General features: G+C 44.6%; 1 protein-coding gene across 3 annotated transcripts in view; it reads left to right on the forward strand.

The window, feature by feature from the left end:
• Window positions 1-5134: 5134 nt before the first annotated feature.
• Window positions 5135-27961, forward strand: part of LOC143930508 (sperm flagellar protein 1-like) — a 170697-nt gene continuing 147870 nt past the window's right edge. For 2 of the 3 annotated variants that reach the window (XM_077454863.1, XM_077454864.1), the window contains exons 1-2: window positions 5140-5330; window positions 16215-16326. In XM_077454863.1, the coding sequence (XP_077310989.1) occupies window positions 5159-5330; window positions 16215-16326 (284 nt within the window). In that variant the 5' untranslated portion in view covers window positions 5140-5158. Of the gene's footprint in view, window positions 5331-16214; window positions 16327-27961 lie in introns of all 3 variants that reach the window. The other variant, XR_013262786.1, reaches the window with a different exon arrangement.

Here is a 27961-nt window from a genome sequence, read left to right on the forward strand (position 1 = left end):
CCACTCTCCTTGATCCATGGTACAAGGGTAAGGTTGCCGACCTTATCTTGCCATCGCAGAGGGAGCAGAGGATGAGACATCTCCGGGAGGACTTGCAGAAAGGTCTGTGCAACGCGTTCCCAGAGACTGGGAGGTTACAAACTCCTGGTCCTGGACAACGTGTTGCTGAGGCATCGGTCAGAAGGAGCGGTGGAGAAGGTGGTCGTCTGACTGATGCTTTCAGACAATTTTTTAGTCCGCAGCCCCAAGGTATGATCGGTTCCAGCACCCATCGCCAGTGTCTGATTTACATGGTGCAGGAATACCTAGGGGCAAGGTCAGACTTGGACACCTTTCCCACCGAAAATCCTCTGGCTTACTGGGTCTTGAGGATGGATCACTGGCCAGAGCTTGCACAGTATGCAATTGAGCTACTGGCCTGTCCTGCATCCAGCGTTCTTTCGGAACGCACCTTCAGTGCTGCTGGTGGCTTTGTTACCGATCACAGGGTGCGCCTGTCCACCGAATCAGTTGATCGACTGACCTTCATCAAGATGAATCAGTCTTGGATCACCCACAGCTACCAAGCACCTGAAGCTGATGTAACAGAATAATTTTTTTTGAAATATCACATCCCTTCAAGACTGCCTATGCTGATGCTGAGTGATTGTCCTGTTATGTTGATTGTCTATCCTCTTCCTCCTCTGCTGATATGTTGGAAGAACATTTCTGGTTCTGGTTGATGCCATCAGCCCAATTTTTCTGCCCCTGTTTAACAGGGGCGTTTAAGTACAATTTTTGATGCAATGCTTTGCAGCAGGGCTAATTCCTGCAATCAAACAAGAGTATATGTGAGAGGTTGCAGTGTGGTGGCACCAGCACCAGTGCCTAAGGCCCAATTTTTCTGCCCCTGTTTAACAGGGGCGTTTAATTACAATTTTTGATGCAATGCTTTGCAGCAGGGCTAATTCCTGCAATAAAACTAGAGTATATGGCAGAGGTTGCAGTGTGGTGGCACCAGCACCAGTGCCTAAGGCCCAATTTTTCTGCCCCTGTTTAACAGGGGCGTTTAATTACAATTTTTGATGCAATGCTTTGCAGCAGGGCTAATTCCTGCAATAAAACTAGAGTATATGGCAGAGGTTGCAGTGTGGTGGCACCAGCACCAGTGCCTAAGGCCCAATTTTTCTGCCCCTGTTTAACAGGGGCGTTTAATTACAATTTTTGATGCAATGCTTTGCAGCAGGGCTAATTCCTGCAATAAAACTAGAGTATATGGCAGAGGTTGCAGTGTGGTGGCACCAGCACCAGTGCCTAAGGCCCAATTTTTCTGCCCCTGTTTAACAGGGGCGTTTAATTAAAATTTTTGATGCAATGCTTTGCAGCAGGGCTAATTCCTGCAATAAAACTAGAGTATATGGCAGAGGTTGCAGTGTGGTGGCACCAGCACCAGTGCCTAAGGCCCAATTTTTCTGCCCCTGTTTAACAGGGGCGTTTAATTACAATTTTTGATGCAATGCTTTGCAGCAGGACTAATTCCTGCAATAAAACTAGAGTATATGGCAGAGGTTGCAGTGTGCTGGCACCAGCACCAGTGCCTAAGGCCCAATTTTTCTGCCCCTGTTTAACAGGGACATGCAATTACAATTCTTGATATAATTTTTCACAGGAGGGCCCCTTCCTGTGCCCACCCAGAGTAACGGTGAGGACTTATAGTGTTGTGGCACCAGCACCACAACCACCAAAGGTCAATTTTTCTACCACTGTTCAACAATGGCATGTAATTACAATTCTTGATATAATCGTTCACAGCAGGGCGCTCCAGCGCCCACCAAGAGTCACTTTGAGGGCTTACAATGTTGTGGCAAAACCAACACCTTGTTCCGCCATTTCTGCAGAGCATATAGGGCAGGCCCCTACTTTCAAACATCCAACTTACAAACATCTCCTACTTGCAAACGCAAGGAGACAACAGCAAGTGAGATGAAAAAAGATGGACGACAAAACAAATTATACAGGGGTGATAACCCTTCCCTATGTTTTCCAAAAAGCTTAAAAATAGTTTTTTTGACTGGAGCTACACTTTAAAAATGTACCAGTTGAAAATTACAAACAGATTCAACTTAAAGCGGTAGTAAACCCGCACGTTTTTTTTTTTTTTAAACCTGCAAAGCAAAAGGCATAATGAGCTAGTATGCACCGCATACTAGCTCATTATGAAATACTTACCTTAGAACAAGGCCCCGACATCTGGCCCGATCCACGCCGAGGGAGCTGACATGCTCCCTCGGTGTTTCTTCCGGGTATCGCGGCTCCGGCGCTGTGAGTGGCCGGAGCCGCGATATCGTCACTCCCGCGCATGCGCGCGGGAGATTTCAGTCCGGCCGCTCGGCTGCTGCCGGATTTTGACGGCGAGAAACCCCTTGTGCGCATGCGCCGCTGCAGTCAGCGGCGCATACCGAGGGGAATATCTCCTAAACCGTACAGGTTTAGGAGATATTATTTTTACCTACAGGTAAGCCTTATTATAGGCTTTCCTGTAGGTAAAAGTTAAAAATGTGGGTATACAACCACTTTAACACAACAAACCTACACAGTCCCTGTCTTGTTTGCACCGCCTGTATACTGCTGTTCTGAGTATATAGGGCCTGGGGGCCACACGCATTTCCTTTTTTTAATATGGGTACTGGGTTCCCCTTAATATACGTACAAGACCCAAATAGGTTGGTAATGGGCAGGGAGGGCTACCCATGCCATTTTTCTCAATGATTTTCAACCATATTGCAGGAACCAGATATAACATTAAAACCGCAAGCAGTTTTAAATGGTGTTATTTCCGTTTAATGTCATTTTGTGCAGGGACTGTTCTAAACACGGGAAACACGTGGCACTTCACAGGCATACTACAGACACCCCCCAGGCACCATATTTAAAGGAATATTTCACTTTTTTTTCACTTTAATCGTCATTAAAGTCAGTGCTCCCGCCAAAACGGCCATTTTTAAAAACATTTTAGGCATTGACCCATGTCCCCTGAGGCAGGAGGCAGGTCCCCAAACCCTTTTTAGGACAGTATCTTGCATATTAGCCGTTAAAATTAGCACTTTTCATTTCGAACGTTCGAGTCCCATAGACTTCAATGGGGTTCTAAAGTTCATTCGAATTTGGGGTCTGTTCGAAAGTTCTGGTGCGAACCGAACCGGGGGGTGTTCGGCTCATCCCTAGTGACAGAAGAAAGAATGTAAAATGGCCGCCTGATCGGGTCTATTTATAAGTTAGGGGGAATGTCCAAGTGTCCATGTGCTGTAATGTCTCAATTGGCTGTCCTGTACCCCATGATGGATGTGTCATCATAGGTCAAAGTTCTTTTACACAGTAAACACGGAAGTCCGCCGGGCGAACGGCGGCAATAGTCCGCCGATCGGGCGGACGGCGAACAGCCGAAATTCGCTGCGAAACGACCGCCGGGCGAACCGTTCAGCCATCCCTAGTAAAGAACATTATTTTTCTCAAGTTGTTATGGGTAAATTTTCGCTTTGAGCACTGCACGCAAAGGGTGGCTGAATTGTGTTGTCACCAGAACAGGAATAGAGGAGAAATCTTCCAATGGACTTGCTAGTTTTTTGTTTTTTTTTCTGTTATGGGTACGGGACAAAATAAATAAATATGGCAGGGGTATAACTTTTGCCTACTGCATCCAAAAAAAAAAAAAGGTTTCATTGTTAATTTAACCACTTGCCACCCACCGTATAGCAGAATGACGGTGGCAAAGTGGTTTCAATATCCTGACTGGGCGTTATATGACGTCCTCAGGATATTAAGCCGCTGTGCGCATCACAGCGATTGTTGTTGCGGGGTGTTGGTCGGAAACCCCGTAACACTGATCTAGGTAAAGAGTCTCTGACGGAGACTCTTTACCACGTGATCAGCCGTGTCCAATCATGATGTAAATAGGAAGAGCAGGTGATCGGCTTTTCCTCACTTGCGTCTGACAGACGTGAGTAGAGGAGAGCTGATCAACGGCTCTCCTGACAGGGGGGTCTATGTTGATTGTTTATCAGCGCAGCCCCCCCCTTGGATCCCGCCCAGGACCACCATCATGCTGCCCAGGACCACCTGGATGGCCATCCACACTGGACAACCAGGTATGGCGGCACAGTGGTGTAGTGGTTAGCACTCTCACCTAGCAGTAAAAATGGTCTCTGGTTTGAATCCCAACCACAACACTACCTGCCTGGAGTTTGCATGTTCTCCCTGTGCCTGCGTGGGTTTCCTCCGGGTACTCCGGTTTCCTCCCACACTCCAAAGACATGCAGGTAGGTTAATTGGCTTCTGTCCAAAATTGGCACTAGTATATGAATGGGGACCTTGGATTGTGGGCTCCTTGAGGGTAGGGACCGATGTGAGTGTGCAATGTACAGGGATAGGGACAATTGTAGACACTCACTCAGGTTGAACTGGATGGACTGTGTCTTTATTCAACCTTTCTAACTATGTATGCCCCCCTAGACCCCCAGGGAAATGCACATCTGTGCCCAGGCAGCTGCCAATCAGTGCCACCCATAAGTGCCTATCTTTTCAGACTTCCAGTGCCCATCAGCATCGCCTATCAGTGCCCCCCATGAATGCCCATCAGTGCTACCCATCAGTGTTGCCTACCAGTGCCTGCTCTTTGGTGCCGCCTTACCAGTGCCTCAGTAAAAGAGAAAACATACTTATTTACAAAATTTAATAACAGAAACAAAAGCAAAACTTTTATTTTTTTCAAATTTTTTTATATGTTTGACAAGAAATAAAAACCACAGAGGTGATCAAAGACCACCAAAAGAAAGCTCTATTTGTGGGAACAAAATGATAAAAATGTAGTTTGTGTACAATGTTGTATGACCGCGCAATTGTCATTCAAATTGCAACAGCGATGAAAGCTGAAAATTGTCCTGAGCAGGAAGGTGTAGAAGTGCCCGGTATTGAATTGGTTAACTAATTAGTAACTTGCGCAGTGATGAGCCAACAGATATAGGAGAAGTGTTCTGGTATCCTGCGGAGACACAGCCCGCTCTCTGGGAATACAATAGAACCAGAATGTCCTCACTCGCGGTTCTCCTCAGTTTGTCCCTCTCCGCTTCCCGTACATTTTAGACATAAGCGTCATGTTGCCTAGCAACTGTCTCCGGTCTCCATGGGAACAGACACACAGAGCCCAAATCCGGTGACCGATCGGAGAAGTTGTGTGTTCAGAACGATGAACCAGAAGATCGGCGGAGATCAGCTGCAGGAGCTGTACGCCTGGATAGACCAGATCCCTCTGAGCCGCCCCAAGAAGAACATCACCCGGGACTTCAGTGATGGAGGTAGGGGGAGGGGTGTCCATCCATACATCGTATAGAGATCACAGGGAGGATGGAGTGATGTCCACAGACCGGAGAGACAGGAAGACAAATCATGGACTTCACATGTCATTCATTTCATTTATAGTTATTGACCTTCAATGTGTGGCCAATAGCAGGAGTCTCTTCAGTTCTTATATACAGGATATATCCGGGAGATTTTACCCCTTTATGACCAGACCAGCACTGCAGCTAACTTTAACCACTACAGCCCCAGAAGATTTTACCTCCTTCCTGACCAGATCACTTTTTGCAAATTGGCACTGCGTCGCTTTGACAATTGCGCGGCCGTGCGACGTTACACCAAAACAAAATTGACGTCCCCCCCCCCACAAATAGCGCTTTTTTTCTGGTGGTATTTGATTTGATCACATCTAAGTTTTTTTATTTTTTGCACTATAAACAAAAAAAGAGCGACAATTTTGAAAAAAAACAAACAATATTTTTTTACTTTTTGCTAAAATAAATATCCCCCCCCCCCCCCAAAAAAAAAAAAAAAAAAAAAAAAAATAATAATAATAATATATATATATATATATATATATATATATATATATATATATATATATATATTTATAAATTTCCTCAATTTAGCCCGATATGTATTCTTTGACATATTTTTGGTAAAAAAAATTTGCAGTAAGCGTATATTGATTGTTTTGCGCAGATGTTATAGGGGATATGGCATTTTTATTATTATTTTTTTTTATTAGGAATGGCAACGATCTGCGATTTTTATCATGACTGCGACATTGTGGCGGACACATCGGACACCTTTAACACTATTTTGGGACCATTGTCATTTATACAGCGATCAGTGCTATAAAAATGCACTGATTACTGTATAAATTACACTGGCAGGGAAGGGGTTAAACACTAGGGGGCGATCAAGGGGTTAAGTGTGTCCTAGGGAGTAATTCTAATTGTCGGGGTGATGGGCTTTAACTCACATGACAGAGATCACTGCTCCCGCTGACAGGGAGCAGTGATCTCTGTCCTGTCACTAGTAAGGATGAGCTCAGGCGTGTTCGCACAGCCCATGTGCAGAGCCCACCAGGAAGTCGGCACTCCACTGCGCTAATCACAGGCAGTGAGACATTTCCCGATTTCTGCAGCTGCACATGGGGACAATGTCTCAGTGCCTGTGATTAGCGCAGCGCAGTGTCCACTTCCTGGCGGGCTCTGCACACGGGGGGGTGCGGACACGCCTGAGCTCATCCTTAGTCACTAGGCAGAAAGGGGAAATTCCTTGTTTACATAGGATCTCCCTGTTCTGTGGCTCCGTGACATGATCGCCGGGACATCGGCGGACATGGAGTCCGTGGGCACGGTCACACTTCACGCGGCGCGTGCACGCACCCGCTAGCCTTGCCAATAAAAGGGCACGTACAGGTATAACCATTTGTCCACCGCTGCCATTGTGCCAATGTTTATCAGTGAGCAGTGGTCGGCAAGGGGTTAAGGCCCCTTTCACACTGGCTTTCCGATCAGACCCTCCTGTCAGTTTTTCAGGCAGACGTGATCGGGCACACCATTCAGCCCGTTCACAGTACATTGCGGGCGAGCAATCCGAAAGCAGATGTGCAAGAGCGATGTGCAGGTGTGAATGGGGCCTAATAGTCTGCTCATGGTGTAACACTTCTTTCTGTATGCACTTTGTTGCACATTTTTGCAAATGTTGTATTGTATGATGTATTATTGTTGAGTTTACGTTATGATACTATGAGCACTATATTAGGGGTATACTATCACTGTTAGTATAACTTTTTATATTTAGACCCCTTTCACACTGCGCCGCCTAGGGTGTCAGTGGTAAAGCAGCACTATTTTTAGCACCGCTTTATCGTCGTTTTAGTGGCAACAGTCTGTACAGAGAAGCTCCTTCACTTGCTGGCACTGACTGTCACTGTCAGCTTTTAAACGTAATTGTCGGCTCTTTTTTTTTCTATACTTCCTAGCGCTGAGAAGGAGCTGTCATCTGGGCCCGCCACTAGATTAAACAAAGGGGCGGGGCCACCCAATGACATCACCCAGTGACCCTGCCCCTCTGTTTAATTTAGGGGGCCTGAATGACAGCTCCTTCTCGGCGCTTTGAAGTATAGAATAAAAGAGCCGACAATTAAGTTTAAAAGCTGACAATCGCCGTCAGCAAGTGTCCAGACTGCCCCCTCTCTGTGTATACTGCTTTTCTGTCCTGCCTTTCTCCACCCAAACCCCCCCACAGTGACTGGTTGCTCCTGACAACCAGTGCAACAACGGACCGCTCGTCCGTTTACATCCATTTTAACTTTTAATGAATGATGAAATATAGGGCATTCATCTGTTCCATAAAAATAGATGTTAACGGAAGAGGATAAAAATGGATGAAAATAGATGATCATCCATTGTCATACGTTTCTCTTTAGGAATGCATTGATGTCCGTTTTTTATCCATCAATGGATGGATGAAAAACAGACGAACGGTCCATATGTGTGAAAGGGGCCTTAGGCTCCAGTCACACTTACAGTAGTGGGAAAACATATTTTTTTTTTGGCTCATGTTTCCAGAGGCGCACATAGGGCAGCCTGTTGACTCCAATGAGCTGCGCTACACATGGCAAAGTAGCTCATGGGACATTTTGGCTTGAAGTTTTTTACTGAGCTTTTTGCTGTGTCCGTCACTTGGTTTGCTTGTGTTTTCTTCTGTGTTTGAGGTGCTGTTAACAATTAATGACACCAAGAGCACAACTAGTTAATTTTATGTGTATAAAGTGGCCATACACTATACAATCTGATTGTACAATCTCCTTTAGATTTACCAAAACGATATAATAGGAGGACACACCTATCTATCTAAACTCTCTGTATCCAATCAAGCAGGCTCTTGCACTACTTAAATGATGGTAGATCTAAAGGTGAATGTACAATCAGATTGTATAGTGTATGGTGAGATTTAGCGAACCCCATGGCACACTTGTCCTGTTTTTAATACTACAGCTCTATCCACATAGGCTGTTATCTGATCTCTCACACTCCAAAATGCCAAATGAACAAACTATGCAAGAATATGCCTGTGTATTTAGTGAGAACAGTGATCACTGATGTATTGAATTGGAAAACGGTGCACCTGTAGAAGTGGGTGGTAGTGATATGCTGGAAGGGGAGAAAGGCAACCACAGGTGTGTGCTAATACCTGTAAGAAATGAAACTTTCTAAGGAATACAGCAATGGCTAATGTAAGGCCTTGTTCCCAAAATTAGAGAAATCTTGTTATTTTACATTAATGGCATATTGATACATACGGGAGCTGGAATTTAGAAAAAAAGGTGAACTTTATTATGGGAATTTTTATTATTATTATAGTTATGGCCATTATGGAGCAATTTGGCTTTGAAATTCAGAACAGAGGAAACTTGATGAAGCACAAATGTTGGCAGGCTGCCAGCCCTCTAACGTCAAAATACAGCAGCTGTTTCTAAGATGTTAAATACACTACCAACTTTAGGGCCTATTTGTGCACTTTGTTAACATGTGTTTTGTTAAGGCATCTAAGGCAGGCCATACATGGGTTCAATTTTGAGAGAATTTTCTTTCGAAAATCACACCGCAGCAACAGCCAATTTTCGTGCAGCCATCGAATTTGAGTAATCGGCATGTTGGAAATTTATTAAAAAGCAAACGAAAATTCCCGGAAATAAAAGAAGATTCACAGCCACGAAAATTCTTTTCTGTAGCAACAGGAGGTAAATTGAAGACTTGGTTGGTCGAATTTTGTAATCTATGGTGGCATCATCGGATCACAAAACGCACATTTCTGATTTTCCAAAGAAAATTCTTTCAAAATTCAACTGTGTATGGTCAGCCTATTTCAAGTGAATGGGCTGCCTAATGCACCAAAAAAGGTGCATGCAATAATTGTGGGAGCTTGCTTCACTGAGATGCACGTTCAATGCTTGTTGTCTTATGACGGCGAAATGTGTTAGGTGGAATTACAGCATGTGACGTCATCGCGCACAAGGATTGTGGCCATCTTGTTGGTTTGAAACTTTTCAGTTACTGATGACATGCCTATTTTACTATGAATAATGTGAGAGTATGGAGTTATTAATACATGTTGAAGCACTTTAACTATTACACCATGTGGCTTCTTTGTTTAGCCTTTTGATTTGTATGGTATGGTGGCTTGAGTTTTGATTTGGAGCGATAATTTTTGAGTAAAGAATATCTGCAATACACAGTCCTCTTAGAATTTGGCTGGAGCCTGGTGAGGCTTATTGATCATTTGAACACTGTTTGATTACTTATATCCTAGGTGGTCTATAGCTAGGTGTTAGCCCCTGTACACACGGTCGGAAATTCAGACGGAAAAGGTCCGATCGGACCATGTTGTTGGATAATCCGACCTTGTGTGGGCTACATCTGACTTTTTCAGTCGGAATGTCCGGCCAACAAAGTTTGAGAGCTGGATATAAAATTTTCCCATAACATGATCCGATCGGACTTTGTCCGATCATTTGTAGAGAATTCCGATCGGACAAAGTGCCACGCATGCTCAGATCAAATTACGAAACCAAAGCTATTGGCTACTAGCCGCAACGTAGTCCCGTCGCAACGAATGAACGTCATCACGTTCCGAACGATCAGATTTCCGACAACTTTGTCCAACCGTTTGTGTGCAACACCAGTTTTGGACAAAATCCGTTGGAAAAAATCTGATGAATTTTGTTGTCGGAATTGTCCGACCGTGTCAAAAAGGGCTAAGAGGCTCTATGTGCTATGGTGAAAGTGGGGGAACTTTTCCCTTTCTTCGCACTATACTGGTGTTTTTGTATACATCAGAGGTGCCTTCTAATGTATGGCTTTACTGAGCACTTTGTATGGACTACTGTGAAAGACTCTTTTCATATATATTTCACTTTTGGAAGAAAGCGCTGCATTTTTATTTTATTATAGTCTTGATATTTGATGCCTACAAATTTTGCTAGTTGCTTTTGTGTATGTATGTATGTATGTATGTATGTATGTATGTATGTGAGAAGAACAGCACTCTTTATGGTGAATAAAATCAGTCCCTCCCACAGGCCACATATAAAAAATAAAAAAAATAATCAAAATTTATTGAAAAATAGAAGAAGAATTATATCCAACAACAGTTTCAGGCTATAATCTTTTACGCCCTTCCTCAGGTAGAAACAAACATTACTGACAAACCATTCTCATTTTCAATGTATGATCATCTCACACTGGGAACTAATTAGGCTTGTCAATTATAACAACAAGAGCCTTCTAATTCTAATATTCTTAATCTCAAAGCAGGGGCTGAATAAACTGTGTTCAATCTCCACGATCTTAAAGGAGTAATTCTGGTTCAACCAAAATAAATAAATATGTATATATATATATATATATATATATATATATATACACCATACACACACATACATACACACACTTGGTTAAAAGGCAAATAAGCATTTAAATAGCTGGACAAATAGGCATATCTAATAAAAATCACTATAAAAATATTGCACACAGAATACCATTAAAGTGATTGTAAAGTCAGAAGGTTTTTTATCTTAGTGCATTCAATGTATTAGGTACGCTAAAAAGCCTTCTGCGTGCAGCGGTACCCCCTCAGCCTCACTAATACTTACCTGAGCCCCATCTCTGTCCAGAGATGTCCACAAGTGTCTTGTCTGTCCGAGACTTTTCCTCCTGATTGGCACATTGTACTCCCACTACTGTCAGTCAGCCAATCAGGAGAGAGGGGGCGGATAGATTGAATACAGATTGGAAGGTCGGAGTAAGCCCAGTTGCATGGGCTCAGGAGCGTCAGCCGTGAAATGTGCAGGAGGGTTGGGTATACGGGGTAACATCCAGACTGGTCAAGCAGGACCGGCCGTACGTTCTGCTCTCCATTCTCTCAGGCGTCTGTCAATCTGGATGGACAGGTTTATAAGGTCTTCAAGCGTTGCTGGAATACCGATCTGGGCCAACTCATCCTGTAATGGCTCAGAGAGTCCCATGCAAAACTGATAGCGTAGAGCGGCATCGTTCCAGTTAGTAACGGAACTCCAGCGCCGGAATTCGGACGCATAGTCCTCTGCCGCTCTACGGCCCTGCTGGAGTGAATATAATGCTGCTTCTGCAGTAGCCGCTTGTTGTGGATCCTCATAGAGCAGACCCATCGCTTGGAAGAAGGTACTCAGGCTGTTAGGGCATGCGTCCTTTTGCTCCAAGAGGCGGTGGGCCCATGTCTGGGGCTCACCCAGTAAGAGGGAGATGACAAAACCCACCTTAGTGGATTCAAGGGAAAAAGTTCTGGGTTGTAGTGCAAAAAAAAGTTCACAGGCGTTGCGGAAAGCCCTATACTTGCTGCGATTTGCCGAGAACCTTTCTGGAGTTGGGACCTTAGGCTCTGGGGGCATCATAACCACTGATGGTGCAGAAGAAGTTCCCGACATGGTAGGGCCCGTGGTAGATAAGACCTAGACACGCTCTTCCAATCGGGAATAACCCTCTTGCAGGGACTTAACGGCCTGGGTGAGTCCAGCAAGATGACGGCATAAGTCCTCCATAACGGAAGCTCCCTGCGTGGGCTCAGACATGGCTGCCCGATACTGTCACGTACCTTAAGGCAGAGCCCGGAATGCAGGGAGCGGCCTCTCATAAACCTCTGACTCGGGAGGCCCTGATAGAGATGACAGGGGCTCGGGAGCACAGAGGAGCACAAGCGCCTGACTGGATGGCCGGTGTAGAAGGCAGGAGACCGTTGGTAATGGGAGGTGTCCTGTAGTCCAGCAGCGGACTGCAGGTGACAGCAGGATACAGCGGACAGCGGGAGGAGTCCTGTAGTCCAGCAACAGAATGCAGGTGACAGCAGGATACAGCGGACAGCGGGAGGAGTCCTGAACTCCAGCAGCGGAATGCAGGTGCCAGCAGGATACAGCGGACAGCGGGAGGAGTCCTGTAGTCCAGCAGCAGGAGGTAAGAGGCAACAGAACACAGCGGAAGGCAACAGCCGGGTACGGTGGAGAACCGGGAGGTGTTCTGTAGTCCAGCAACAGTAAACAGGAGACTGGCGCGTAGCAGAGTAGTTCAACAGTCCGGGTCAAGCACAGGCGAGCAGATCAGGTACCAAAACAAAATCCAGAAGAGTAGTCAGGTAGAAAGCCAAAAGTCGGGGGTAGGCAGCAAGCAGAGAAGTCAGAAACAGGCCGGGTTCAGTACGGATCAGATGAGTTCAGATGCAGGGTAGCAGAGCACACAGGAACGCTGTTGATCGGGCAGCAAGACAGCAAGGCAAAGATCCCCTTTAAATAGTGGCATTGGCGCCAATTGCGTCAAAACAGCCGCGCGCGCTCCGCCGAGCTATAAAGCTCTTCTTGCGCACAGGTGATCTTCTGCGTCTTAAACCACTCAGATGTTCGTGGGAAGGGTTTTCTTGACAGCTGAGCATTTATAGGCTGCCAGTCCATAGAAGCAATAAGAAGCTCTGGAGCGAGATAAAAGGAAAAGAGACAGCGCCGTCTCTTTCCTTTTACCTCACAGAGGACATCAAGGCATGTAATCAGGGCACTGATAATCAGTTCCCTGATTAAATAAAGCGCCTACAGTGCCTGAAGTGAGTGCCAGCAGTGAGTTCCCACCAGTGCCAGCAAACAGTGCCCACTAGTGACAGCAATCAGTACCCATTAGTGATGCCGGTCAGTGCTGGCTATCACTGCTGCCCATTAAAACCCATCAGTGCCTCCCCTCAGTGCCACCCATCAGTGCCCACCAGTGCAGCCTATCAGTGCTCATCAGTGCAACATATTAGTACCAACTATCAGTGCCCATAAGTGCGGTATATTCGTGCCACCTCATCAGTGCCCATCAGCGCAGCGTATCAGTGCCCATCAGTGAAGGAGAAAAATTACTTATTTAAAAAAAAATTTTCAGCCTTTTTTTTTTTTTTGTAGGAAAAGATAAATAAAACAGAAGTGATTAAATACCAATAGCATGACCTCGCAATTGTCATTCAAAATGTGACAGTGCTGAAAGCTGAAAATGGCCTGGTCAGGAAGGGGGTGTAAGTGCCCTGTATTGATGTAGTTAACCACTTAAAGACTAAAACTTTTTTTTGGCGCTTGCTGCTTACAAGTTACAATTAATATTTATTGCTAGAAAATTACTCAGAACTCCCAAACAATATATACATTTTTTTTAGCAGAGATTCTAGAGAATAAAATGGTGGTTGTTGCAATATTTTATGGCACACTGTATTTGCGCGGCGGTCTTTCAAAAATATACTTTAAGGAACTAAGAAAAACTAAACAGTAAAGTTAGCCCAATTTTTTTGGTATAATGTGAAAGATGATGTTACGCTGTGAGAATCGAAAGAGAATCGTGATCTTTATTCTAAACAAAAAAATTGTGATTCTCATTTTAGACAAATACGTGCAGCTCTACCCAATATATATTTTTGACCTAAAGAGCATGTGACTTTATCTCTAGTGCACATTCATCTGCAACGTGCATTGGAGTTCTTTTAAAATGAATTGCATGCGTGTAAAAATATTTGGTATAGTCTTTATTGTGATCTTTCTACAGATTTGAACTCACATTAGAAGCAGCTAGAGTGGTCACTGGTGACTTGCTTAAGGTTCTTTTAGACCCCTTTCACACCACACCGCCCATAGCGTGGGCGGTAAAACACCGATATTCTTAGCGACATTTTACCGCCGGATTTACGGCGCATTTCGGCATTTTGCCGGCGGTATTACAGTGCTGCCCCATTGATTTCAATGGGGAGCAGCGGTGGAGGTGCGGTAAACACACTGCTCCTTCACTGCTCCAAAGAAGCTGCTGGCAGGACTTTTCCCTGACGTCCTGCCAGCGCACCGCTGTATTGTGAAAGCCCTCTGTGCCCTCGGTGCAGCTTTTTTAGGGCGGATTGCAGGCACTATTTATAACGCTATAGCGCCTGCAAAACGCCCTGGTGTGAAAGGGGTCTTAGGCTTAGCATAACACACAAAACAGTTTTTCATTGAAGCTCTTCACATATCTGTGCATCTGCAGTGCCAATTTAAAAAGAGTCCTGTGCATTTTCTGAGCATTGCGGTGCGGTTCAGATGCAAATTCCAGGCTCATTGCCTTCTATGGGAACACTTCTGAATCGCATATGTCATCAGTTTTGAACACGAATTGAGAAAAAAAAACCTCCATGCCAGGCTCTTCGGGTCTGGTATAGCTTTTAAGGGGACCACGCCAAAAAAAAAAAAACAGCATGGGATTCCCTCCCAAAAGCCATACCGGACACTTATCTGAGCATGCAGCGAGCACCCCTCGAACCATACCAGGCCATATGCCCCCCAAAGCACCTTGTCTCCATGTTGATAAGGGGCTGGTAGGATTTTTGGAGGGGACCCCCGTGCAATTTTTATTTTTTTATTTTGCCGTGGGTTTCCCACCTCAAAATCCATATCAGACCTTAGGCTCTGGTATGGATTGGGGGCATGCGTTTTTATTTTTAAATTTTGGCATGGGGTTCCCCTTAAAATCAATACCAGACCTCAAATTTTATTTCCGGCATTGTTTGGTTTACATTCAGCTGTCAGCAGGAAACCCGCTCACAGCTGATAAGTCATCGGTTGTCAAGGGCGCGGCGGCCGGCTTGCCATCCTGTTCCTTAACCACTTCTCATCCGCCATATAGCAAAATGATGGTCAGAAAGTGGTTCTGTTATCCTGACTGGGCATCATATGACAACCAGCATGATAAGCCGCGATCGTGCACCCGCGGGGGGCATGCAGCACGGCGATCGGTGGTATGTCAGTCTGACACATCGCATCTCTGATCAAGGTAAAGAGCCTATGACATAGGCTCTTTACAACGTGATCAGCTGTGTCCAATCACAGCTGATCACAGTGTAAACAGGAAAAGCCATGTATCGGCTTTTTCTCCACTCGCACTGGCAGGCGGGAGTAGAGGAGAGACAATCAGCTGCTCTTCTGATGGGGGTCTGTGCTGATAATCAGCACATTGATTATCAGAGTAGATCTATCGAGGATGCCCACCCATGACCACCAGAGATACCAATCAGTGCCCATCAGTGATGCCTGCAGTGCCTCCTGATCAGTGCTGCCCATCAGTGCCTATCAATGCCATCTATAAGTGCCCTCCAGTGCTGCCTATGAGTGCCCATCAGTGCCACCTATCAGTGCTGTATATCAGTGCTGCATATAAGTGCCTCATCATCAGTGCCACCTCATCAGTGCCAATCAGTACTGCCTCATTAGTGCCCGTCAGTGCAGCCTCATCAGTGCCCATCAGTGAAGGAGAAAAAACGTACTTCTTTTACGTTTTGTAACAGAAACAAAGAAAAACTTTTGGTCTTTTTTTATTTGTAGCGCAAAGCCCCCCAAATACCACCAAAAGAAAGCTCTATTTGTGGGATAAAAACTGTAAAAATTTTGCTTGGGTACAGTGTTGCATGACCGTGCAATTCAAAATGTGATAGTGCCGAAAGCTGAAAATTGGTCTGGGCAGGAAGGAGTAGAAGTGCCCAGTATTGAAGTGGTTAACAACCAAGTATTGTTAAGGATACCGGTGGCTGCCCACTCCTACAATTCGCATCAGAACCGTATATCAATCACAGCTGAACCGCTGAATGGCTACTTTGAAAATCCGCAGTGAAGCGGGTCCGGAAATTTGCACCGCACATGTGTGAACTTACTGCTCGTTAAGAATATTCTAATATAATGTCCATAGTCTGGGCATATCTGCTCATGGCATTTTAACTATTTATCCTGTCAGTAGCTTATTGTAAATGCCAGTTTGATGATATTTCATTTTTGTTCTATTAACATTTTTTTTTTTGTTTTACAGTTTTGGTTGCAGAAGTTACAAAACATTTTATTCCCAAGATTGTTGAAATACACAACTACATTCCAGCGAATTCAACCCAACAAAAACTATGCAACTGGACAACTTTAAATCGGTAATGTGATAGTCGTATTTACTGTTATAAATGGAAATAAATATTATAGATAACCTAAAGCTTAAAACTAAAAAATATAATATATTACAGCTTATCAATAATTAGATGTGGTGGCTGCATTTGTTTTATTGTTATAGGCTTTTTTTCTGTTTTCACGTGGTGATCTGGCAAGTAACACACCTCCTGTATTAGTGGGACACAACTCTGGATGAAGGAGAACAGTGGGCACCTTTGGACAGCAGCATTGTCAGTCTGGGGGAAGGGGAGCGTTAGATGTACTAGCAGAGTTAAATGCACTAACAAATTGAATCCAAACTCCAGCCAATACTTTATAATCAGTTACAGCAAACATATTTTTTTTTCCTTTTGGGATGAAGGTTTTACATTAATAAAAGCTGATTGTTGTAAACACCCTGCTACTGTTAAATAGTTTGTCTCATCTCTGTAACTAATATATTCTGCTGGAGAACTGGATCTTTTGAAAAACAGGCTTACTGGCTGGATTACCAAATAGAAGAAAAATAAGACAAAAAAAGAATGATTGCAGCCATCACATCTAAGAAATGGTAAGCTGCAATATAATTAATGGTTCTTGTGGAGTTAGTGCCACTTTAACTATTACAATGTATAGTAGTTGATTAGCACTTAGGCCGGGTTCACACTGGTACAACACAACAGTCAAACAACTGTGGATCTGATTTTGGCCGGCAACTTCATGTCCGACTTCCATCCTACTTCAATGAACGAGACCCGACTTTGATCACGAAAAATACCAGGCCCTTTGAGTCTGGTATGAATCTTGAGGAGGAACCCCTTGGCAAAATAAAAAAAACTAAGAAAAACGGCGTAGGGTTCCCCCCAATTCCATACCAGGCCCCCCTCCGAGACCATACCAGGCCACATGCCCTCAACATGGGGGGTGGGTGCTTTGGGGCGGGGGGGCTCTGCGCCTCCCCCACCCCAAAGCACCTTGTCCCCATGCTGATGGGGACAAAGGTCTCTTCCTGACAACCCTGGGTGGTTGTTGGGGTCTGCAGGCAGGGGGGCTTATGAAAATCTGGCCCCCAGATCCCAGCCCCCCACCCTTTGTGAATGAGTATAGGGTACATTGTATCCCTACCTATTCACCCAAAAAAAAGTGTCAAAGAAATAAAACCAGCACCCAGGTTTTTGACAAAGTCCGTTATTAAAGCAGCTCCAGCGCCTCTTCTCCCTCCGCTTTCTTCTCCCTCCGGTGATGTCTTCATCCTCCGGTTCTTCTTGCTGCATTGATGACTTCATCCTTCGGTTCTTTTTGCTGCATTGATGTCTTCTTCCTCTGGGTCTTCCTCCAGTTCTTTTCGCTGCACTGATGTCATCTTCCGCTGCTGGTTCATCTCTCTATGCTGTCTTTTTCCTCTGCCAGTTCTTTCTCCGATCTTCTCCCAATGCTAGCTCCTGCTGTAAATGTTATCTGCGGCATGTGCCATTACTTATATAGACATGGGGGCATGGCCATCTGGTGACATCATCTGGAGACCCTGCACCCTTGCGATGTCACCTCCCGGGGACTGACTTTGTCAAAAACCTGTGTACTGATTTTATTTCTTCTACACTTTTTTTGGGTGAATGGGTAGTGGGGCAATGTACCCCATTCACATAGGGTGGAAGGCCGGGATCTGGGGGCCCACTTGTTACCACCGCCCAGGGTTGTCGAGAAGAGGCCCTTTTCCCCATCAGCATGGAGACAAGGTTCTTTGGGGTGGGGGTGCAGAGCTCCCCCTGCCCCAAAGCACCCACCCCCCCATGTTGAGGGCATGTGACCTGCCATGGTCTTGGAGGGGGCGCTCACTCTTCCTCCCCCTTTCCTGACCTGTCATGCTGTGAGCTCCGATAAGGGTCTGGTATGGATTTTGGGGGGGGGACCCACTCCTTATTTTTTAAATTTTTGGCATGGGGTTTCCCCTCAAGATCCATACCAGACCCAAAGGGCCTGGTATAGAATTTGGAGGGAACCCTACGCCGTTTTTTTGTTGTTGTTCTTTTTGGTGTGGGGTTCCCCTTCAAGATCCTCAGAGCACAAGTGGCATGCCAAAGTCGGAGCAGTTAAGATAATGATTCGACTTTGATCTGACTTCAATAATATTCAATGGGCTGAAGTAGAACCAAAGTGAGACTAAAGTAGTGCAGGAACCTTTTTCAAAGTTGGAACCAACTTGTGTCGGACCAGTCAAGATGGCTCTCTTATGCCTCGTTTCCACTGAGCGGAACGGTTCGGGTCGGTACAGTTTGGAAGGGTTAGAATGGTCGGGTCTATTCAGGTGAGCGTTTCCACTGCAATTCGGACCACCAGGGGCCATACGGGGTTTAGAAAAAATGCTTTTGACATGAGCATTGACGTTTTTTCTGTCCGCCAATCAGTGGAATGTATTGTATGATGCCGATAGCTCCGCCCTAACAGTATCGTACCATTTTCTATGGCCCCACATCTGAAGCAGGACCCTGAATGGTGTGGTATGGTACGGTTGTATGGGCCTCTTTCATAATGGAAACACTCAAAATAGAGTATAGTAATGAACTGAACCGAACCGATCCTCTCAGCGGAAACAAGGCATTAGGGAACCATTGATTTATACATGTCATACGCCAAAGTCGGAGTGTATGTCATACAAGTGTGAACCTGTGTGATAATAACTGTAACAATTATGGTGTTAAAAAAATTGCATTTCCTTAAAGTAGAACTGAAGGCACTTTTATCATTTTGGATAGAGTAAGGGAAAGGTTATAACCCCTGTTTGTTTTTTTTGTTAACTGGAAGATTTCCCTTCAATTCCTGTTCACTTAAAATGTGCCATTTTCTTTAAGTTCAATGAAAACCATCACCAGGTAATTATTTTTTTTTTTTTTACCTTTTTGCCCTCAGCTATTACTCGACATGTATTTTGCCATATAATCACAAATTTTTTTATCAAAATAACAAACAAGAAAAGCTTAGTACTTAAATTGTTTCCCTATCCCATAAAGAGTCGTAACAGCCGATACTTTCTCCACTTTCCTATGATGCGAAGATTGCATCCCTCACTGGCCACTGCCATATTCTTTCTGAACTGATTCCGGGTGCTGGAGATGGGTGGCCATGGAAGCCATGACTAAGCTCCATGGACAGGTCGAATGCATTGTTTATGTTGTCTGGACAGAAGTAAGCTGAGGCAGCTTTTACTATGCCAACTGCCGGGCCGTGCTGGTTCAGTGCATCTTTTTTCCTGATATAGTTTATCCATACATATAGTTGGCAAGTGTTGTAGTCCTGCAGGACAGGTTTGCTTTAATTTTTGACCCATGAGACTAATCTTTGCATTGAAGAGTAGCCATCACCAAGTGCCAGTCAGTATCCTCCATGTTTCAGATTGTTGTTGAATAGTCCTAAGGGGCCCAAAAACTCTGGAAACTTTTGGAATGCATATCTCAAATTTCATAATTGTCAGAACATCCAGTATCACTTGTTACAGTGGGGTTGATTTACTAAAACTGGAGCATTCAAAATCTGGTGCATCTCTGCATAGAAACCAACCGGCTTCCAGGTTTTAGTCTAGGTCAGTGATGGCGAACCTTGGCACCCCAGATGTTTTGGAACTACATTTCCCAGGATGCTCAACTACACTGCAGAGTGAAGGAGCATCATGGGAAATGTAGTTCAAAAACATCTGGGGTGCCAAGGTTCACCATCACTGGTCTAGGTTCACATCTAATCACATTGGGGGAGGGGGCGTGCGGGATCCAGGGGCCCCCTTTCTTAAAGGGAGCGTCCATATTCTGATAAGACCCCTGCCTGCAGACCCCCTCAACCACCAGCCAGGGTTGTGGGGAAGAGGCCCTAGTTTCACTCAACATGGGGACAAAGTGCTTTGGGGCAAGTTGAGGACATGCGGCCTAGTGTGATTCACCCCCTTCCTTTCCTGACCTGCCGGCTGCATGCTCAGATAAGGGTCTGGTATGGATTTGGGAGGGGGACCCCATGCCATTTTTTTTATTTTGGCGTGGGGGTCCCCTCCAAATCCATACCAGACCTGAAGGGCCTGGTATGGATTGGGTTGGGGGGGGGGGGGGGGGGCATGCTGTTTTTTTTTTTTTGACAAATTCTTTAGCCGGCAGTTTTTCTTTTTACATTCATCTGTCAACGGGGATCTCATGTTAAAGTGGAGTTGCCCCCCAAAAAATAAAACTACTTAAAAATCTTAAAAAAAATCAAAAAAAAATAATTGGCAAAAAAAAAAATTTTTACTCACCTCTAAATACCGGTTGCTAGGGGGTCCCTCGTAGTCTGCCTTCTTCATTGCCCGGGCTGGTGACATCACTTCCCCTCGCGCCGCACATTCACCTGGGACCTGTCACGTGTCCCAGGTGACTGTACGGCGTATCACGGCGCCCTGCGCCGCTCGCGCATGCGCAGTGGGTGCCCGGCTGTGAAGCCACAGCCGGGTGCCCACAGTATGCATGACGGCGCCGCGAGCGGAGCGGGGAGCGAGGGGGGGGCTTCGTTCCCCCGCATCGCTGGAACCCGGGACAGGTAAGTGTCCAATTATTAAAAGCCAGCAGCTGCAGTATTTGTAGCTGCTGACTTTTAATTTTTTTTTTTTAGGGGGTACCCCACTTTAAGGACGCAGCGGCCAGCTTCCCGGCCCACTCCTTAGCAACCAGCTATATACAGTGTTTTTAAAAAGAGTTTCTGGTGCGACTCTATTGAAGTCCATTACATGCAAAATGCAATATGCTGTGGGAAAAAAGTCCCTGACCCTTTTCAAAAACGCATCGGCTGAAAAACGCATAGATGTGAACGTGTACCATGTTAAATTGACTGCGTTTCTGCAAAACGGAAACCACACAAAAAAGCGCATAGGATTTTGTCAAAGCTTAAATGAACAAGCTGAAGTTAGAAGCTCACTGGCTACCATGTACAGCTGCATCAGATTTTGCACTCTCCTGTTTTAGTAAATCCACCCCGGTTTGTCAATGGCGCTTGTCACTTTGCTGGTGCTGAATGCTCCATTTCTGGACTCTCTGGAGGTGTTCCTCAGCATCAGATGGGTAATAAACAACACTATTGTTTTCAATCAGATTACTTGTTAATTATAAGAGACGCATTTGCCAGATTATTATTTGAAAACATATGAATGCTTTATCACAGGAGATGAGGTGTAATTATGTTAGCAATTACAAGTGAATCACTTCGTTATGCTCAGTTAAACTTTCTAAGATAATTACTTTACTTAAAATAGAAAGCAGTTGTACAGAACAATTGTCCATGTCTGCTTTTATTACATGCTTTGTTTTCTGTTACGACGTGTCATAAATAGCATAGGAAATAGGATAGTGTGAGATAAAGGAAGTATATGGAGCAGGTCAACATCACAAGAAATAGGTTACTGGAATAAGTTATATAATTTCCTACTTAAATGAGTTATATAACAAGGCACTTATTTTCGCAATCATGTAAAATGCTATAAATTCACTATTTCTGCTTTAAAAGAAATGTGTTACATATCAGAAATAGGAAAAAAGTAGTATAGTGAGAACAGAGTAAGTAAAATAAACATGAAAAAATGTATGAGTATCTAAACCAATAAACAAAAATTGATAGTATTGCAGCTTAGCAGTCTTTATATGTGATGGCTGCCTTGAAATTTTCCACATTTTGTCATGTTACAACCAAAGGTTTCAAATATACTTTTGGTATTCTTTGCTATACTTTTGAGTATTCACAGCTCTTCACTTTTTTCATATTTCTTAATGTTACAGCCTTATTCCAAAATGAATTAAATTCATTATTTTCCTCAAAAGTCTACAAACAATATCCCATAATGACAACATGAAAGAAGTTTGTTTGAAATCTTTGCAAATGTATTAAAAATAAAAAAACGACAAAAATGACATGTACATAAGTATTCGAAGCCTTTGCCATGACAATCAAAATTGATGTCATGTGCATCCTGTTTCTACTGATCATCCTTGAGATGTTTCTACAACTGATTGGAGTTCACCTGTGGTAAATTCAGGTGGTTGGCCATGATTTGGTAAGGCACACACCTGTCTATATAAGGTCCCAAAATTAATAGTGCATGTCAGAGCACAAACCAAGCCATGAAGTCCAAGGAATTGTCTGTAGACTTCTGAGACAGGATTGCATCAAGGCACAGATCTGGGGAAGGGTGCAGAAACATTTCTGCAGCATCGAAGGTCCCAATAAACAAATTGACCTCCATCATCTGTAAAAGGAAGACATGTGGAACCACAGGACTCTTCCTAGAGCGGGCTGCCCAGCCAAACTGAGCGATCGGGGGAGAAGGGCCTTAGTCAGGGAGGTGACGAAGAACCCAATGGTCACTCTGACAGAGCTCCAGCGTTTCTCTGTGGAGTGAGGGGAACCTTCCAGAAGAACCGCTATCTCGGCAGCATTCCACCAATCAGGCCTGTATGGTAGAGTGGCCAGAAAGAAGCCACTGCTCAGTAAAAGGCACATGACAGCCCATCTGGAGTTTGCCAAAAGGCACCTGAAGGACTCTCAGACCATGAGAAACAAAATTCTCTGATTTGAACACTTTGGCCTGAATGGTAAGCGTCATGTCCAGAGGAAACCAGACACCGCTTATCACCTGGCCAGTACCCTCCTTACAGTGAAGCATGGTGGTGGTAGCATCATGCTGTGGGGATGTTTTTCAAAGGCAGGAACTAGGAGACTGGTCAGGATCGAGGAAAAGATGAATGCAGCAATGTTCAGAGACATCCTTGATAAAAAACCTGCTCCAGGAACTGCTCTGAACCTCAGACTGGGGCGAATGTTCATCTTCCAACAGGACAACGACCCTAAGCACACAGCCAAGATAACAAATGAGTGGCTATGGCACAACTCTGTGAATGTCCTTGAGTGGCCCAGCCAGAGCCTAGACTTGAACCCGATTGAACATCTCTGGAGAGATCTGAAAAGGGCTGTGCACCGACGCTCCCCATCTAACATAATGGAGCTTGAGAGGTTCTGCAAAGAAGAATGGGAGTAACCTCCCAAAAATATGTGTGTTTATAGGTGTGAGGGCTATAATTGGTGCCAAAGGTGCTTAAACAAAGTACTGAGCAAAAGCTTGTACTTATGTACAGGGTTTTTTTTATTTTTAATACATTTCCAAAGATTTCAAACAAACTTCTTTCACGTTCTCATTTTAAGGTATTATTTGTACAATTTTCAGGAAAATAATGAATTTAATCCTTTTTGGAATAAGGCTGTAACATAACAAAATGTGGAAAAAGTGAAGCGCTGTGAATACTTTCCGGATGCACTGTAACTGGAGTGGAAGTGGAAGGAAAATGACAAATTGTTTTCAACTATTTTTTACAAATAAATATGTGAAAATTGTGGCATGCATTGGTATTCAGCCTCCCTGAGTCAATACTTTGTAGAACCACCTTTCACTGCAATTACAGCTGCAAGTCTTCTTAGGGATTTCTCTACCAGCTTTGCACATCTAGAGAGTGACATTTTTGCCCCTTCTTCTTTGCAAAGTAGCTCAAGCTTTGTCAGATTGGATGGAGAGCGTCTGTGAACAGCAATTTCCAAGCCTTGCTACAGATTCCCAAATGGATTTAGGTCTGGATTTTGACTGGGCCATTCTAACACATGAATATGCTTTGATCTAATACAAAAAAAAGGAGAGTCGCCCTAGGACTTTAAATGAGGTGGTCACAGTTAGCCACTGAGTAACAAGAGTAATAGTAGCATAAATGTTTATTAAAATTATTGTACATACATGGGTAATATAGCATACTAGCTGAGCCAATGGATTTGCACATAATAAAGAGAATAAATAAAGTTGATACAAACATAATACAATGCAGTATATACAGATGCACGCATCAGAAAACCCGACACGCGTTTCGCAAGATCATTGCTCGCTCATCAGGTGTAGATGCGGATCAGATGTATCTAAATAGACAAAAAGATGTGTCACAGTGGTAAATGTAAGAACAATGGCAGAATGGGCTAGAGCAAAATGGCCCAATACTTACCAATGAACAAAACCAGAGTTTCTATCACTGAACCCCCAAATGGATGGCAGCAGCCAGAGTACGGAACGGGAGCTAAGGGGGAGAAGCCAGACACGAGTACCACCAAGGGGGATACCAGGCAGCAGACATGGCATAGGTGAAGGTGAATGGCCCTAATTGTCTCAGTGTGTAACTTGATAAATATCAGCTGTAAACATAGATGTATATGTAGCGGCCATACCCCTTTGTAGGGTGGCCTTGACTTATTGGGCTTACCGGTTACCTCCGCTTGGCTTGTTCTTCCACGTCTAGGGGTTCCCAGGGTTGATACCCAACAACTTGGACGCTGACACCAATAAAGTCCTTTTGAAAAGTTTTATTTTGCAGGGGTAACATCCAACAAAACAGTCTTGTATAGGAACAGAGGTCAAGGGTGAAGAACTCAGGCACCTTGAACTGCAGACATAACAAAGTCTCTAATACCACCCAGAGAGTAGCCACTCGCAGCTGGGCACTTCAAGGCTGAACAGATCTCTAGCCAGAGTTCAAGGCAATCAGCACGTTGATTCAGAACTTGTAAAATCTCTGAACATGGACAAGTTGTAACTGAAAGTGAACAGGAACCTTTTTCCTCAGTACCTGGAACGTTCTCTGTCTCCTTGATAGTACTGGAAAAAGCGTGGATTCGTCAATGTCCTTCCCAACTCCGAAACCAGGCACTTCTCAGGATGCCACTTGTCGGCCCTCCTCCGAAGAGTCCTCCCCCGGTCACTTTCACGAGCTGTGGTGCCCCTCCAAACCGAGAGCACACCCGGACACCTTGAATCCTCCCTCAGTTACTGCACCTCGGACCAGCCAGTTCCGAGACTCGGGAACAGACGGATCCCTACCCCAGACCAGGCGGGTCTATTGGGGGTAACCGACAGAAGCATGTTGCGGGATGTCGAACACCCCATGACCGGGACCCCTCGCGGGGCTACCCCGGTCCTGGAAACAAGAACAGACCACACGGGCCTCACAAACTCCTACTGAACACATGACCTCAGCATCCTAATTACCCCTTCCCAGGCTCCTCAGCAGGGTCCAGCACACCCACTGATTGGTTCCGAGAAGGCTGATACCCAAAACGTCCAACCAGGCTTGGTTCTGACCTGTCATGTGCACCTCACTGTTCACATGACCAAGCAGAACTTCTAAAGCCGCGTACACACGGGCAGACTGTATGGCCTACTTAGTCCATCATACAATCCGACGGACAGTCCGTCCTACTTTCGAATGAACGGACTTGACCACACACGGATGCACAAACAGTCCATCGAAAGCTTGCGCGATGACGTGTACAGCACGTACGACGGGACTAGAAATAGGAAGTCCAATACACAGCAATGCACCCTTTCGCCGTGTAAATCCTTTCTGAGCAAGCGCCATTCTTAGTCCGTCGAACTAGCCTACTGACGAGCGGATTGTCCGCTGAAACCAAAGTATGACGGACAGAATTTTGAAAATTCCGAAATACTTAGTACGCTGAAAAAGTCAGCTGAAGCCCACACACGAGCGGACTGTCCGCTGAAATGTGTTTCGACGGACTAAGTAGGCCATACAGTCCGCCCGTGTGTACGCGGCTTAACACAGCCCAGCCAAACTGATGTCAATGTTAACCTACATAATTAATCCTCAGAACCCCACTACTGTTCTGAGGCAAAAAACTAGATTTACACATGAATGACACTTTGTCCAAAATGTGATCCGCTACATATGTCTCAATGATTTGCCAAATTTAGTAAGATGCACAAGTTATATAATGTAATTTTTTATGAGAGCATGTATACTCCAACATATATGTCAAGCCTTACTAAAGCAGATTAGACAAAAGTTGTACAATTATTTCTATAGAAACATATGTGAACTAACCTGATCCAATAATGGAGCAGACATAAAGACCATGAGTAAAGAAGTGAATCCTGAAAAAATGTGTTTGTCTGGGAAATCAACCCCTTATAGTAAGAAATTAGGAAAAAGGGTGCTTTGATCTAAACCATTCCATTGTAGCTCTGGCTGTATGTTTGGGGTAGTTGTCCTGCTGGAAGGTGAACCTCCACCCCAGTCTCAAGTCTTTTGCAGACTCTAAGCCCTTGTACACATGGTCGGACATTCCGACAACCAAATCCGTTGGATTTTGTCCGACTGATTTTTTCAGACGGATTTTGTCCAAAACATACACACAGTCGGACAAAGTTGTCAGAAAATCCGATCGTGCTTAACGTGATGACGTTATTTCGTTAGGACAGGACTACGTTCAGGCTAGTAGCCAATAGCTTTGGTCTAGGAATTTGATCTGAGCATGTGTGGCACTTTGTCCGATCGGAATTCTCTACACATGATCGGACAAAGTCCGATCGGATCATGTTATCGGAAAATTTTATAGCCCAGCTGGAAAACTTGGTCCGTCGGATACTCTGACGGAAACAGTCCGATGGAGCCCACACACTGTCGGATTATCCGACAACACGGTCCTATCGGACATTGTCCATCGGAATGTCCGACCGTGTGTACAAGGGCTAATGCCCCATACACACGAGCGGAATTTCCGTCCAAAAACTCTTGGATTGTTTTTCCGACGGAATTCCGCTCAAGCTTGCCTTGCATACGCACGGTCACACTCTGAAAGTTCTCTGAACTTTTGATCGTCAAGAACGTGGTGACGTACAACACTACAATGAGCCGAGAAAATTTAAGTTCAATGCTTCCCAGCATGCATTGAATTGTTTCTAAGCATGCGTAGGAATTTTGCACGTCAAAATTTGTACAGACAATGGGAATTTCCGATCAGAACTTTTTTCGACTGAAAAATAGAGAACCTGCTCTCAATCTTTTGCTGGCGGGAATTCGGCCAGCAAAAGTCCGCATACAGAGCATACAGACGGTCGCATTTTCCGACCAAAAGCTCTCATCGGTCTTTTGCTGGCCGAATTTCCGATCATGTGTACAGGGCATTACAGATTTTCTTCTAATGCCGCGTACACACGACCGGACTTTCCGGCAAACTAGGTCCTACAGAATCAGTCCTTCAGACAATCCGATCGTGTGTGGGCTAATCCGATTGTTTTTCGTTTTAAAAATCTGACGGACCTAGAAATAGAACATGTTTCAAATCTGTCCGATGGACTTAATTACTATCGGGAAAACTGTTCATCTTTATGGGAAGCTATTGGCTACTGGCTATTGAACTTCCTTTTTTAGTCGCGTCTTATGTCATCACATTTAAAACAAACAGACTTATGCCCTGTACTCACGGTCGGACTTTCAGATGGAAAATGTGTGATCATACTGTGTAGTCGGAAATTCCGATCGTGTGTGGGCTCCATCTGACTTTTTCCATCGGAATTTTCGACACACAAAGTTTGATATCTGGATCAAAAATTTTCTGACAACAAATTATGATCGTTTAAATTTTGTGTGACTGTGTGTATGCAAGACAAGTTTGGGCCAAAATCCGCTTGAAAAAAATCAGACGAATTTTGTCTTCGGAATGTCCAACCGTGAGTACAGGGCATAAGTCTGTTAGTGTGTGGCCAAGTCCTTTTCGCTTGGAAAGACTGTCGGAACTCCGCCGAAAGTCCGT

The sequence above is a fragment of the Lithobates pipiens genome, unplaced genomic scaffold (assembly GCF_037356315.1).
Source record: "Lithobates pipiens isolate NorthernLeopardFrog02 unplaced genomic scaffold, aLitPip1_a1.2 Scaffold_25, whole genome shotgun sequence".
NCBI classification, from domain to species: domain Eukaryota; kingdom Metazoa; phylum Chordata; class Amphibia; order Anura; family Ranidae; genus Lithobates; species Lithobates pipiens.